This window comes from Oxyura jamaicensis, chromosome 2 (genome assembly GCF_011077185.1).
Source record: "Oxyura jamaicensis isolate SHBP4307 breed ruddy duck chromosome 2, BPBGC_Ojam_1.0, whole genome shotgun sequence".
Lineage (NCBI taxonomy): Eukaryota > Metazoa > Chordata > Aves > Anseriformes > Anatidae > Oxyura > Oxyura jamaicensis.
The window spans coordinates 10,417,702-10,433,513 of record NC_048894.1 but is presented as its reverse complement, the minus strand read 5'-3'; the positions used below and the strand labels follow the sequence as shown (position 1 = coordinate 10,433,513).

Genomic DNA, 15,812 nt, shown 5'->3' with positions numbered 1-15,812 from the left:
TTAATTGCTATCACAGAAATGTGATGGGATGAAACACATACTGAAATACTGCAATCAAGAGCAACAAGCTTTTTGAAAGAGATAGGCAGTGAAGGAGGGGCAGGGATGTTGCCCTCTATGTTAAGAACTGGATAGATCGTGAAGAACTGCCTCTGAGAAACAGACACAAACAGGTCCAGAGCTTGTGGGTAAAAATTAAGGACCAAATCAATAAAGGACACTTAGTGGTTGGGGTCTACTACAGGCCATCTGATCAAGGAGACCCTGTTGACAAGGCCTTCTGGCTTCAGCTACAAGAAGCATCACACTCACACTCTCATTGTGATGGGGTATTTCAACCACCTGGATGTCTGCTGAGAAAGCCACACAGCAAACTGTAGGCCAGGTTGGATAGGGTTTTGGGCAACCTAATCTAGTCAGTGGCATTCCTGCCCATGGCAAGGGGGTTGGCACTAGATGGTCTTTAAGGTCTCTTCCAAACCAAGCCATTCTATGATGCCATGACTCTATGATTCATTTGGAAGTTCATCTCCAGTTCTATTCTGCTTTTTCAAGTGCAATCTCTCAATCTTATTGGTTTTCCTCATTTGGGCAGAGTTTCAATTTTGCAAGTTTCTTTTTTTCTTCTAATAACCTCCCCAACTCTTCTGTACAGCCATACCAGATTTCTTTTTGTCTTTCTATAATTGAACACTTGCTCTGAGTTCCTATATGTAGTCTTTGTATATTTTCCTTGCTGATTGCCACAGTTTTGCCCTTTGACGTTCCCTTATATTGAGTTTCCTTCCCTGTATGTAATTGTTATTGTTTAAAACAAGAATAACAAGAGCGGCATTTTTGTTTATGTAGCTCCTGTCACAATTCAAAATGACACCAACATCTAGGACTTTCCCAGAGTCATCATTAATCTTTTAACTCATGAGGCTGAAAGGCCTCCATAGAAACTGTATGACTGTTGAGGATCATCTTAAAAATTTTTTCATACTTTATCAGTCCATGAACATTTAACGCAACTCATCATTCTATGACCAATCATTTATTTTTTCAATTTTGTGCTAACTTCTTGAATATGAGTTTTCTCTAATGCATCCTTTCTGCAGTGTCATGTCTGCATCTTTTTTTTTTTTCCAACAGCATTAACATAATCAATGCACTCAGACCTTGGCAAACACTTCATATCCAAGAGTAGCTACAAAAAAGTAGAACATATAATTCCTTTTCAGAAACACTTTTTTTTTTCTTTTTTTTTCTTTTTTTTTTTCTTTTTTTTAATCTCCAGAAATAACAGAAAGGACCTTAGTTTCAAATTTAATTAGGTAAGTGACCTCTATGAGCAATATGTTCAAAATGAAGTAGTATTGAAGTGACCGTGGCTACTGTGGTCAAATCGTAGCTGCTGGGTATTTTGAAATCCAGATATTCACCAAACACTGCAATCCCCTGGTAAGCTAGGATCATGGCTTGACAAGTGGGAGTTGGTTTACGACCTTAACAAGGTGCTGAGGAAAACAAGAGTGAAACTACTACCATATGCTATGTGGAGTTCAGTTAGTACAAGGTAGATAGACAGCAGTGCAGAAAGGCCAGAAGACAAAACAATAAACAGTGAGAACACGAGTAGATGATAGTTTGAATCTGAGCCCTGTAATTCATCATCATATTGCAACCAAAATGCAAGTCAGTGACACAGGGCGATGAATAGCAGTTAAGGCACAGAACTGTACCAAAGACTTACAGGATGTGAGAGCTGGGGGCTCTTTCACTAACACAAAAGAGGTAAATAAATAACATCAACATGTAAGCTTAGCATTGCATGAAAGCTGGTGTTAGCATTTGATCTTACAGTCTTTCATGTCTTCCTGTGCCGCTGTGGACTGAGATACTTCTAGTGAGTAGATGCAGTTAGTTCAAGCATAATGTAATTTGGAGCTCAATTACTTTAGAGCAGTCCATGCAATCAAAGCTCTGGGATGAAAGCTGTTTTTCAAATAAAAAATATCAACATTAAGGGTTTGTTACTAGTTGGCATATGCAAATGCATTAAGAAAAAGGGGAAAAGCATGGAATGACTAGGAAGGGAAAGCATGCACTGTGTATGTTCTTGCTCTGCTCTGTCTGGACAGAACTTTAACATCATAATCCAGCCTTAAAAACAAACAAACAAACAAACAACAACAACAACAACAAACACTTGAAAATCTCCCCAATTTTTCATAATCATCTTCTAGGACATTCTGAGCTTGTTCCTTTGTTTTGGTTTCTTGTCTCAACTGCTCTGTGCCCTGTGTCATCTCTAAAAAATGTGGAAGGAATATGTTAAATACCATCAAATTTGGAAAAACAGCTCATTACATCCACACCAGTCATTTTGCTCCAACGTAAATCACCACATAAGGTGCAAGGCAATAAAGACTGAGCTCCATTGTACTTCCATAGCCTGACCTTAATATTAAGTCCTGAGACTGGTGAGTCAGTTTCTGTCTGGTATTTTGACATTTGCCTCTCACTAATCATTCTGCACAATTTCATTAAAAACAGTATATATTAAAGCAGAAAAATGGCATCTCTTAGGATTAATTTCTAAGTTTCCAACCCAAAACAACATTGTGATTGGGGAAAAAAACTGAACTGGCATTTCAGGTCTGGGGATTCAGTCAGCTATTGCTGGCATATATAGTTAATGCATGTAATTCCTCAGTATAGAAGGTGTCCCACACTATGCCAGTCAAAAGATACTTTAAAAAGGAGGAGAGACTTTGCCATTATTTCTCTGATGATCATAAAGCTAAAGGGAACAGGACGAGGCTTGGTTTCTCCTGAGGTTTCAATAATTCCAGTCTCAGATTCCTCAATATCCACTGAAGCTACTCAAACCCAAGGACACTCAACACCTCCATAGAGTCAGAGCAAGAGATTTTGAAGTTAAATTCTCAGGTTTTTGTTGGCATTTGGTGAAGAAAGATTCAGGGAATAGGGGGCAAGATTCAGCTCATGTATGTAGATTTCTCAAGCAAAATATAAGCATCCAGGGCTTACGCACACTTCATTACATTTACTGAAAGCCATATTTTATGCAATATCCACATTTTGTGTAATACTTCAGTAATAAGTGCATTTTCCCAATAAGTGGAAAATGTGTGTGTCCAGGGCCACGTAAACCTAGACACAACAATTAGATGTCCAGTCCACCAGGCTCTCTGCTGAATGATGTCCTCCATCTGTCCTGAAGCTGGGCCATTATGCAGCCACAAATGTGGCCAGGAGAAAACCAGACAAAAAGGGCTCCCATCAGCTGGGTGCCAGGAAGTCCTGGTCCCTGCTTCCGTTTTGTTAAACTAGTGCTGTAATAAAATCAGGCCTATCAGTGAGCACATATTTGTGGGGGTGGCTGTTATTTTCTATCCATCTATTTTTAACAACTTTAAAACCAGTTAGCCCATCTCAGCCTGAGAGAAAGCATCAAAGATGCAATTTCCATGGAAACAGATGACCAAATAGGAAAGAGGCTTATCTGTCACCACCACCAAGTGACAGAGAATGACACAGTCTCAACCCTCCTCCAGTCACACTCGTCTCAGTCACAATAATAGCCTTGATTCAAGTTGAACCAAGGAAGACATGGAAACGAAGTCTTCAGCAAACCTGACACTACTACACCACAACAGTTCATATCTACTTCCTCCTACTTTAAGGTTATTTTCTGGCTTTCAGGGTGTTTTTTGTTGTTTTGATTTGTTTTGTTGTTTTTTGTTTTGTATTTTAGGAATGAATTCTGCTCAAGTAGGCCTTTGTTCTTCACAAAGCTTTCTGGATCCTGAATGGACAAAGGCACACAATCTCTACAGAATGACAGAGCACACATCTGCTCTTAATATTTCATTTTGTGGACAGATCCCTGCTTACCTGAATGCCTATCTTTCTTAACCCACTAACATGGGCAGCCTGTGTCACAACTGCCCTGCCTCTTCCTGCTTTTTAGATGCTTACTGTTTAACTTGGACACCTGAAGTGGGTGGTATTGATTTTGTCTGTAGAACATTCCTGTGTATTACAGGGGTTTGCTTTGTCAACATATATTTCTCTCATCCTCCTATTACGTGGGAAAATTTCTTGTATGACCTTCATTAATCCATTCCTGATTAGAATGTCATTCAACTCATACTGCTCTGGACTATTAGGCTGTGCTTACTACCATATGCTATTGAATTTTTCTCTTAATGGAGACAGCAATTTTAGACTTTTTAAAAGTTTGGTTACACGAAAGATGAAATTTCTCCTTTTATATCTCCTGGGTAGACTTGAGCTAAGCAATAGAAATCACACACCATATTGATGATGACACTGAAATCTCATCTCTCTTTTTTCTAAAAGTCTTGCTTTTTGTATTTACCTTTAGGCTGTTGGTTAGTTGAAGTTTTTGACAGAATGATGTTCCAAATTCCTAAAGCACGCTGAGCTTCAGTCTTCTTTCTGAAGTGAGTAAAAGAAAAAATAAAATAAAATCATGTGCTAAACAATATTCTGTCTATTCTAAAGACACAAAAAACAAGAATCAAAACAACCTCAAATTGTAACTTACTCTAACTAAATATTCAATTCACTACATATTTGTTTGGTTCTATTCCAAGATTTTAAAGTCACGCAAAATAGCACTCAATCTTTTGACAATGCCAATGTTATTTCTCCCCCTCTTCCTTTACCAAGATTAAGGGTGGCCTAGATTTTTCATCCTTTTTCTATCATCCTTTAGTACATTTTCCCCTCTTGCTGGAGAAGAGCCCAGTATAAGGTTTCTGATACAAATACACCCAGATTACCAAAAAAATGAAATCCCAGATCCAACTCTTGTCAACTGACCTTAAATTTGCTTTGCTTTGAAGGTGTCACAAAACAAAATTCCTCAGAAGGTAGAGGTTCGTAAACTTCTTTTCCTCTCTAGCAAAATTTATGCTGCTTTTGAAAAACCCCAAATGGAAAATTTTGTCCCATATTTGTATTTCTGCCCAAAATAGTCATCATATTTTTTATTTGTGATGGAAAATATACATTTTCCACAAAGGCAGATGCTTTATATAGAAAACCAATTTGTCTCTGCAAAAAGCCAAAGAATCCAGCAGTCAATTTTCTATAGAACAGCAATATTGATGGAAACATTTGGAGAGGGTCTGTTTACCACAAAATAGCACAGGGGCTTGGGAAAGACCTCTCGAAAAGCTTGATCTACTGATGCACAGTGTTTACAGAATCCTTTTCACTGGCTGATCAAGTTCTACCCTACAAACCAATTTCTTTTTTTGCCATCACTGTTAAAATGTTTGTCCTGAACAGCTACCTGGCTATCAATCCCTGCATTTACTCTCACCTAGGTTAATCCACCTGCTTTTCTGCCAAATTTTGTTTAGCCTACATAATTCCTTTTCTTTCCTTTTATCTCAGTTTATATTTTAGCAGGTTACTGAACCAAGCTTTCTCTAAAATTCTTATGCCTTCATTTCTTTGCTCTGCACCTGCTGAATTCATCTGCCTTGACCGTGGATTGCTAAAATTATACACAACACTTGGATGAGATCTGAACGGTCCTTTGTGTGTCACCTAGCTTCATTATTTTTCTAACTCTACAGCAATTATCACTCCTATATGTCCTAAGATCACATTTATTTTTCACAGCCACGAGTATTCACAGTAATACTCATATTTGCCACACAATTACTTGTACACACACAAATTCCTGCTACTGCACTTTAGCTTATAGAGGAAACACTTGTTCACTGTTCTTCAGCACATGACCTTCCATTGTGCTCTATTAAATTTCCAACTTTTTTGTAGTACTTCATTTCCAGGTGATCCAGTTCTATAAGATATCCAGATCCTGCTTTCTATTGACATCTTGAATCATTAGAGATTTTTTTTTTGTCAAAATGAAAATCATTATTGAAATTAACAAAATAGGACCCCAGTCTGACCTCTGAGGAAATTCACTGTTATTTCTTTTTACCCACCTATTTAAATATCTGCATTATTTGCCAGGTTCATTTAACCCCATTTTGGCCAAATAACAATTTTTTTTAAGCTCCATCATTTCAGTTTTAACTAGCTACTACTATGACACTGTATCAAATGATTCATTGACAGCTATTGAGACTAAGTCTGATGCATTTTCTTTGCATAGATTATATGTCTTAGTAAAGTATATGATTCTATTTTTCATTTGTCTTCCCTTCTGTACTTACTCTTCTTTACATTTCTAAAGCTATGTTTGCCATTTTATCAGTTCTTTTTTCCTTCAGTTTTGGAGTTTTGCTAGGTTTGCCTGTAGGACTTTCTGGCATTAAAACAACCCTAAAACCAAGAGGGACAATTTTCCCTTCATTGTATAACTATATAAAATACTTGTAATTTTTAGAAATACAAATATTTAATTTCTTCATGTCCAACAGAGGCCTCAAAAATCACTGATCAAATCTGAAACTTTGTAGTAAATCATAGTTGACACGACATTAGCCAAGTATTTTACAGCAAGTCATATACCCAAATTATTTATATTTAATTCATAAATTTAAATTATCAGATTCTATTTTCTTTATGCATGTTAACGAACAGAATACCCATTAATTTAATGCATTCAATAGGTATTTATGAAAGGACCTACGTATAAGGGAAATAGGAAAAACTGAGTACCCTGGTCACAAAACTGGAAAATCTTCTTGTACTGAAGAGACCTTCTCTCACTCTTTTGAAATCACAGAAGACTTGAGAGTCTTACAAATTTTAGGGAGAGAGGACAAAATTGCATACTTTACACTAACTATTATAGATTACACTCTAAATCTTCCATGAACAGTGTCCCTGTGCTATATTCAGACTGAAGACTTCATTGTTACAGACATCTCTTTAATCAAGACAATTTAAAGTATATGAGTTCAGAGATTAAGGAAAGTCTTTTTTTTTTTTTTTTTTTTTTTTTGTGTATAGAACTTCTCTGTCTTTAGGAGTATATTTTTTGTAGCCAAGTTACTTGCAAATTATAGCAAGATTACTCTGAAGACTTCTTTATATGATTATTTTGTTGGTTAGTTATTTGCACTGTTTGGATGTATTTGGCAGTTGGTAAACTGCCATTTTGTGGGGGAATTATATTAAAAAAAAAAAAAAAAAAAAAAAGCAGTTCATATATTGTATTTCTTAGTGGTATTTGAACATTACCTCTAACAGACATAATCCCAGCTATAGCCTCAAGCTACTCTTCATGCCTAGAAACAGAAGGGCATTGTTGGTGATGGTGAACTGGAAGACAATGAAAAAGCTGAGATTATACTTAAGCCTTTCCTTAGAGAATTTCCTCTCTATATCACGCTGCTTCTTTGCCTAAGAAACAAGAATAGAGCTCAAGAGATTAGGTAGACAGAAGATGACCAGTAATGACAGCAATAGCTAGGAGGACTTTTTGAACATGAACATCTGCTGGAGGTGTAGATGAAACCCACTGATTAATGTTTCTTCTGTTCATTCAGAGAATCTGTACATCACATTCACCTCTGAATGCAACTACTACATTTGGTACTGATGGGTCATCTGTTGCACTGTAGCAACACTGATGCTTCTCACAGGATAGTGTTGTAGCCAGCAGTCCCCTGGAGCCTGGCAAGGTTTGAATTCCCACTGGCACAAGCTGGACACAAATCGCTTACCCCACTCAGGCATACATACATAGAAAGGAACCTTTTCTGTTGTGCTTTGATATGATCATTGAACCAGGCTCAATAATATCATGCGTTAACAATTAAGAAAAATTACCAAGGCTAAAAATTGGGGGAACTTTCATTTTCTTCAATACAACAGATCCAAACAGCGTGTACATTAAAGGCAGAAGCAAACTTCCCCTTTTTCAAGGAAACCCTCTCTAAAGTCTATTTATATTGCTGATGAAATCTTCCCTTAAACAGCTGGATTGCAGAAAAACAAACAAACAAAAAACATCAGAAAAAATGCAAGATAACTGTAGAGTGAATCTTTGGGAGATTTAGGAATATCTTATCAAGGCTTAGCGTGAAAAGCACTCTTTGCACTTTGACTTAGAACTGTGTTCTGCACAAAGTGAAAGAAAAAGATCTCTCTGAGGTCTAAAAAGAAGGACTGGAAACATGTAAAATAGCTTGAGCAGCTAAAGAGATAACCAGCTCTGAAAGTGGCACGTTGTCTAAGACAGCTTGTACACATGATTTGAGGAAAATCCTTCTAAGTTTTTCATGCTGCTTGGGTATTTCTGGCAACTCTATGTTATGAATTCTGTAAACAATAATTGTCAGGTGATTGAAGAAAAGAAAAAACTTTTAAACAATGAAAGAAACGTCTTTTTAGTCTTTTTACACATTACAAGAACATGATTTGTGGATAGAGTGGAAACTGTCAAAACATCTTGAACTCCACAAACAACATAAATAAAGATTCAGTTCAATGGGGCTGATGTCATTGCTTCAATATGGAAAGCTGTCAGCTTCTCCATGTGCCTGACAAAAATCAGCTACTTGTTGCCTACACCATGTATTAGAGGTTTCTGAAGAGACAGCTGGCCAGGCAGAACAGAAAGTACTTGTCACGGATAACTACTGACATGGACCTTTCCTATGAAGGCAGACTTTTCCAACATCTGGAACTGGAGCAAACCTTTTGGCTCCTCCAAGTGTTAGGGGAGCACAGAGCTTGCAGGATCTCGGTATTGTTTGTCAATGTGTCCATTACCTGATGCTGAACTTTCTGTTATCACTTTACTGCCCCCTCTGTAACACCTGGGCCCTGCTGATTCCAAGTAATAACCGTTACACCCATTAACAATTTCAGTCTAACTTCTTCACCTCTTTTGTAAATTTTCTCCCTTTTTTTGGGGGATTTCATCCTTTTCCTCCATGTCTGTGCAATCTGTGCCTAGAGGATACCTCCACAAAATATCTCTCTTTATTCTTTCCTCCAAATTCACTAGGACATTCTTGGAAATGATATCAAATTTACACCAACTGTCTAAATTTATATTCCCCCTTGCTTCCTTCATAATGCTATCCAGTCTTTGTTGCATAAGTGTATCAGACTAATTTTTATATATCTCCATATATCAACAGCTGTTTTAGTTTATTTTTGTTCTTTATTTTTTCCCTCAACAACTGGCACTGAACAGTGCTATGTTTAAGTAAAAAGAACTTGAACCACATTTTCCAGGCTTCATCTGTGAATGATTTGTATTCTCTTCAGGAAAAAAGAAAAAGAAAAAGAGAAAGAGAAAAAGAAAGAGAAAGAAAGAGAAAGAGAAAGAGAAAGAGAAAGAGAAAATGAGAAAAAGGGAAAGGGAAAGGGAAAGGGAAAAGAAAAAGAGCTGTATCTAAACAAAATCTTAGTATTTGATGCAACTCCTTCATCTGTTGTCTCCTTCATGTCAAAGAGTCATCATTAGGAATAGTGACAGAAGTAATAACCATTGTTATGGTTTTGTTGCTGATGGTTGGGAAACATCTGATCATTTTTCTTTTTGTCCCAAAACGCTGATTCTTTGAAAATAAAACATGACAAAAATCTGACTCTGGACTACCTTCTGACAGAACATATATAAGTTTCAAAAATTCTTTGCTAGTTCTGGGACATGGGGACTGCCTTATGCCCAAGATGTGAGTTTCTGTCATTCAACAAAAGGAGTAATGATGACAGTTCCCAAGACTGTTTCTACACAGAACGTTAACACTAATTTGTTAATTGGTTTCCCAGGCTACTCAGCTTCAGCAGCCTAATGAATCATTTGCTCAAAGAATCAAACACTGGGATTTGGTGTCTGGCATCCCTTGTGTCCTCAGCTGCTGGGGGAGTCCAGCTGGTGGACAGTCTGCCTGATAGCTCCTCTACACAGGGACTGCCGTTGGGTTTACTGCTGTACCTGAAGTACCTGAAGAGCCTTGACACAGAGAAATTTCAGAGTGACTGCATTTAATGACTGCTTTCTTAGCCATTCATCACAAAGTTCAAGAAATAACTTCTAAAGAAAATGATAATAAGGGTTTTCCAAAACCTTGAAATAATAAGACATCAGATTCCTGTAACGTGAAATTAAAAAAAAAAAAAAAAAAAGAGAGAAATTGTTTTGAGATTGCTATTTTGGAAAGCCCTATCGCTCTTAAGAAAGTGCTAAGAGCACCCCCAGTCAGCAAGTGTCGACAACCAGGAGCCCAAAGGGGAACCCTGTACACTGGTCTCAGGAATCAAGCAGGGGGTGCAACGTGCAATTCTTCATTTCTAAGAGGTTTGACCTGAGAGTCTGCCCCGGAGTCTGAGAGCTAGCAGCATACCTGGGTTCTCCTCCAACCTAGCTGTCTTAGGAGTAGGTGCAGTCTGACATTTCACTTCAGCTGTCTCATACAGAACAAAGTCAATCTGAAGGGGTACAATTTTCTGCTATAATGAAAATATTTTCATTACTTGATCATATGCCATCCTAGAAGAAGTTTTTATTTCTACATTAATATGTCCCTCTGCTCTCAGCATGCAGGTCATAACACTGTTCATTACAGTTTGCAGTGTTTCTTTTTAATGATATTGCAGAGGTTATAATCAGATCTTTGTTCTTAAAATATGAAGGGAATTTTCTCAAATACATTAAAAATATGAAAATTCTCTTCAGCTTTGTCCCAGAAGTGTCCTTGGCTTTGCTTATAGCTGATTATTTTGGGTGTCATAAGACTATTTAGAAGTCTTATGTTGCCTACTCAGTCCCTTTCAATATATACCACTGAAATTACAGCACATGTGAGACAGCAGAAAGATAAATCTGATTTATTCTCTTTCTCAGCTAAAAGGCAGCACATGAACTCTGCTTTTTCTGTGACAATAGACATGGATTTAACACATCTCACTTTATCATATATTGTAAATGCCTTGTGAGGCAAAAGGAAGATCTATACCCAGTATAAACTGCCCGGCAATCTTACGAAGTTGCCTTAAAACGTTGTGCCGTATTGACACCTCGAAAAAAACAGCTAGGGGGCACGAAAGGTTTTGTGATACAATTGCTGATCTACGCAGGGGTCTCTTGGCTCACCCCACACCACCGTGTAGGTTTGTGCGTGCGTGTCTGCTCCGGGGGGACCGCGCCCGATCGCCTCGGTGTTTTGACACGCAGCAGGGATCCCAAAATCCCAAAGCTGGCACCCGTGCCCCGGTACACTGTCGGGACGGGCGCCCGGGACCCTCAAAAAGAAGCCTGAGGTTTCTCGGGCTCCTGGAGGCTGGCAGCGAGGGGCGAGCGCTGCCCACAGCCCGATGGCGGCGCGGCAGCACCTGAGGGGCGGCGGGAGCGACCCGCACCTCATGGGGGGAGCGGGAGCGGCGGCAAGGGGGAGGAGGAGAAAAGCCAGCGGCGGAGAGGGGCTGAGGAGAGAAGCGGGAGGGACGCGAGCCGGGGCGTAGAGGAGGAGCTGAGAAGAGACGGGCTGGGACTCGGCGGGGCCGGGAGCTGACGGCCGCCGGAGCGGGCGGCGGGGGCAGGTGCGGGAGCTGCCTTCAGCCGCAGGGCGGCGGCCGCCCGCGGGGCGGGGGGCTCGGCTCGGCGCCCCGGGCAGCGGCGGCCCCCGGGCCCTATGGTGCCGCGGCGGGACCCGGCTCCTGCTCGCCGCCTTCCGAGGGGGCCCGCGGAGCGGCGCGGGGCAGCGGAGCTCAACGGCGCTTGGCTGGCATGAGGAACCTGCCGATCCTCCTCCTTCTCTGCTGGAGCCTGGGGCGGGTAAGTCACCCTGCGGCGAGAGGGCAACGCTCGCCCCTCTCTCCGCACCGCCAGTCCTGCCCCGTCTGCCCCGCTCCTAGCGCGGAGCCGCCTGTGGCGGTTCCCTCACAGCTTCCCCCGTCCCCTTAGGGGGCTCCGAGGCAGCCGTAGCAGGTGCGAGAGACCTCGGCTGGGCAAACTGTCTCCGGGCAGGAAATACGCGACTTGTGCCCCTGTAACTGCAGAACGGCGAATGTTCCCCATTTCTCAACAGGGATTTGGGGCTCCTCAGCCCCGCCGGCACCCCGGCAGGTGGCGGTGCCGGGGGGACCCCGCGCCCCCGGCCGCTCCTCAGGGGCCGGGACGGCTCCGCCCCTGCCGGGCTGAGGGGAGCGGGCGGCGGGGCCGGACCCCCCGGGCCGGCGGCGGCTGGGGCTTGTTCCCGGTTATTGTGGCTTGTTCCCGGTGGTTGTGGGTTGTTCCCGGTTGTTTTTGTTATTTCGGCTGTCCCTGAAAACTACTTCACCGAGAGTTTCCACAGACACCAACAGAGCATTGCCGTGGTACGGTCTAGAGGGTCGTTAGCAATTGTAATACGTGCATGGTTAATTCCCCTGTAATACTAACATAAAAAGCATTCAGGATATTAAAATGGTTACTTTTAAGGTATCTTCCTTCCACATCTGTATGTTTTTAAGTGTTTCTTCAGTTGCAAGAAACTTCAGTTTCTTTCAGTTTTTAAAAGTCTACAATGTTTCCAAAAACATGACCTCAAATAAAATAATAATAAAAATCTACTCTCTGAATCTTACTGTTTTGTTACTGTAAATTTAAAATCTGAGACCTTTTCCAGCAAATGTTGGGAAAGCATGCTGAAGGTAAATGTAAACTACTTGTCAAACGAAATGTTTTTGCCAACCGATTGCTATTCTGGGTGCCTTAAAGATTGTTCAGCCGCTAAGAATGCTGAGAGACTCTTCAGCTGGATTTCCAAGTCGCTGTGTACCTTTATAATACACACTACAGTGCACACAGGTCTGTAATCACTACTTACAAAGAATAACCTACACTTGGTAAAGTAGAAGGAAAGACGGATAGGTGTATCTGGCCATCCCTGAAGGATGGTGAGCGCCCTCAAAATTCAGTTTGGGGTTTTTGATGTGTTTCAGGACACCATCAGTGCCACACAGTCCTGAGCCCTAAATCTTCTTAGCTGGGTGAAGTACATCTGAAGGAAACTGGGCTGTGTATTGGGACAAAGCATGTTATGGTTTGGCATGCATCCCGTGTTTGAAAAGTAATGTTGCGTTACCTTAGGGTACTACCAAATTTATGTTCTCGAAGTAATCTTCAATGTTAGATCACTGATAGTGGGAAAGTAGTGGTTCTTTTCTAAGTACTTACTTGGTAATTTTTATTCATGGCAGTAGCTGCTTTGATTCACTCCTCTTTTATTTAACATTTCCATTAACTGGAATCCACCTTTCCAACACTCATTAATTCATACACTTTTTGATGGGTAGGAGGTCTGCTGTCAGCTAGTGAATGATTGCAATTGACAAAATAACTCTTGTATTTATTTTTTACAAAATCTGTTACGTGGAAGGAAAATGCAGTAAAAGTCATTATGTTTACATGAGCCTTTTATTCTAAGTTGGAGCTATCTGGAAAGCACATAATACACGACAATATGCTGTTATTTTCAGTTTAGCTCTGAACTTTCTATGATAACTGCTAGGAATCCTAATTTAAGTTAAGGACATGTAAAAATTCATTTAAAAAAATACCTGCCCGGAAAGCGTATGATTTAAATAGTCAAAATACGGAAAATGGAAGTAAGATTCTGTTTTCATAGGTGATGAAATGACAAACTGAGAAGAGACAGATTTCTGGAGTTCCTGTAGCATCTCCTGCTGTTATATTATGGTTATGCTATGTCATGCTATGCTTTTGGTTATCACGGTGTATTTTTAAAAGCTGTGCAACTGGCTTGCCCACAGGGAGCCCGTGGAATAACTGGGCTCTCAGTCCTAACTCCGGGTCCCAGGTTCCAGGTCCCCAGTCACAGCTTCGTTAAGTATTGCAATTTTGAAAAATAGTGTCTGATGAAGCAGAGACTATTACCAGATCCTGCTATTAAATTTCTCCCAGAAAAAGTAAGAGACACCACCCTTTTCTTTGTAACTAAAAGTGTGAGGATGACTGAAGTATAGCATATTCATGTTTTATTTCATTACGATCTCTGTGAATCCCCCTGATGTCAGCACAGCTTCCTAGTGTCTTGTTTCTCTCCCCATCTATATCCCTGTCTCTTCCCGTGGACATAAATAAATGGGGGCAGGGCTGTAAGTGAGTAAAGGCACTATTGTGTTCATTTAAAATAAAATCTTCTTTTTTTTTTTTTTTTTTTTTTTTTCCTCCTGTGTAGGACTTGCTTGAATCAAATAATCATGTTCTGAGGCCTTCATGATATAAAATATACTTGGTGGAAAAGGGAAGAAAATCAAAATTTACCATGTCAATGATAATGCACTGTGATTTGTTTTTATGTTCCGTGTTTACTTTCTTGCTTCAGTTTAACTCATTGTTTTGTTGGAGAAAGAAAGTTTTGGCAAATGCACTAGAAAGTTAAATATTTTCTTGTAAATGAAAGTTAGCATTAGAATGCTACAGGCAGGAATCAGTGAATGTTATAGTGCATTATTTCAACCTTTTCTTTTGAGAAGTCAGTGTGTGAGAAGCTAAAATGGGCACTGTTTGTGTGCGTAAAATGTTGAGCACATACTTAGGCAAAAATAGTATCAGTTTAAGTTGTGGGTTTTGTTATTGATAGTTGGATCCTTTATAAAGCATTTTAATTCATGTCTCAAGACCCTGATCCATTTGTTAATTTGGCACAGGTGAATGGTGTCCATCCAGAATGCAGATTTCAGCTGGAGATTCACAAGGAGGAAACAAGGTGCATGGAACTTCTAAAGAATGCAAAACCAGTGGACTACAAAGGTAAGAAAAGATGAGCTGTAATGTCAAGACAACTGAGTATTGAAGGTTTTCTCCCTTTACCTTCTTTGCTAGCTCAGTTGTAGTTGTCATATTTCTCTGTATCGTGCTTATAATTTCTATGTATTTTAAAGTGCATTTTTAAAAAGCTTTAAAAAGCTTTTTGCCTTAAAATTACAGCCACAGCAAGCATGTGGTGAGAGGTGTGCTGTGCCAGGCATGCTAGATGGGAGAAAATATGCACTGATGTTTTAGGCTGTTGCTGCTATTATGTTTCACAGGCAGAGAAGCTGCAGGGTGGTACTGATAGGACCAGCAGAAAGAGCAAGTCTGAGGAAAAGTTGAAAGCCTTGGATCCAAGAGTCTCACTCTAGCACTGGTTGAAAGTAAAATACTAGTGGCAGGAATAATCACTGGGTTTTCCAGGCAGGAGATGTTTTAGACACAAGATCAGATTCACCTGCATAAGGCTACAATCATGCAAAGGAAAAATTGGACACTAGTGCTACCTTCAGAAAACCAATTTACTCTGCATTTTTATCTTTTGTCAAGATAGAAAGAAATATACAGATGCAGATATAGCCAACAGAGGAAAAAGGGAAGAGGAGAATGTATCTTTATTATTATTATTATTATTTTATTTTAGATTTTACTAGATTTCCCTGCTACAGTTTAATGTGAGTAGAAGGTAAGATTATCAAAAACAAACAAACAGAAAAGTATGATGGTTTTCTTTTAAGGTGGTGCTGTGGATAAAGCCATTTGTTCAGCAAGCAAAATGTAAAGGTGACAGATAAATCCAGGAAGAAACTGAAAAGCAAATCTGTAACATTAATGTATGTAGGATGCCAGGAACTTGGTTAAATGGGGATTTTTAGGAAAGTTGGAAGTCTGTATTTATTAAATTTTTGTGCTTTTCTTTAACTGCCAAATGTATTAATGTTTTGTAATTAGTTATCTTTTGTAAACCATATGCCAGAACTTGTGAGCAGAAGGCAGTCTCTGTGTCCCTCCTGGTGAAAAGGTAAAAGTGCTTCTTTTACCTTACTACCGTACGTTACCAGCCCAGCACTCCTCT

At 39.9% G+C, this 15,812-nt stretch overlaps 1 protein-coding gene across 1 annotated transcript in view; it reads left to right on the top strand.

The window, feature by feature from the left end:
* The first annotated feature begins 11,398 nt into the window (after positions 1-11,398).
* The window catches only part of VIPR2 (vasoactive intestinal peptide receptor 2), a 60,772-nt gene continuing 56,358 nt past the window's right edge, over positions 11,399-15,812 (top strand). Inside the window, exons 1-2 of the mRNA XM_035318048.1 lie at positions 11,399-11,755; positions 14,635-14,737. Coding sequence (XP_035173939.1) covers positions 11,708-11,755; positions 14,635-14,737 — 151 coding nt within the window. The 5' untranslated portion in view covers positions 11,399-11,707. The remainder of the gene's footprint in view (positions 11,756-14,634; positions 14,738-15,812) is intronic.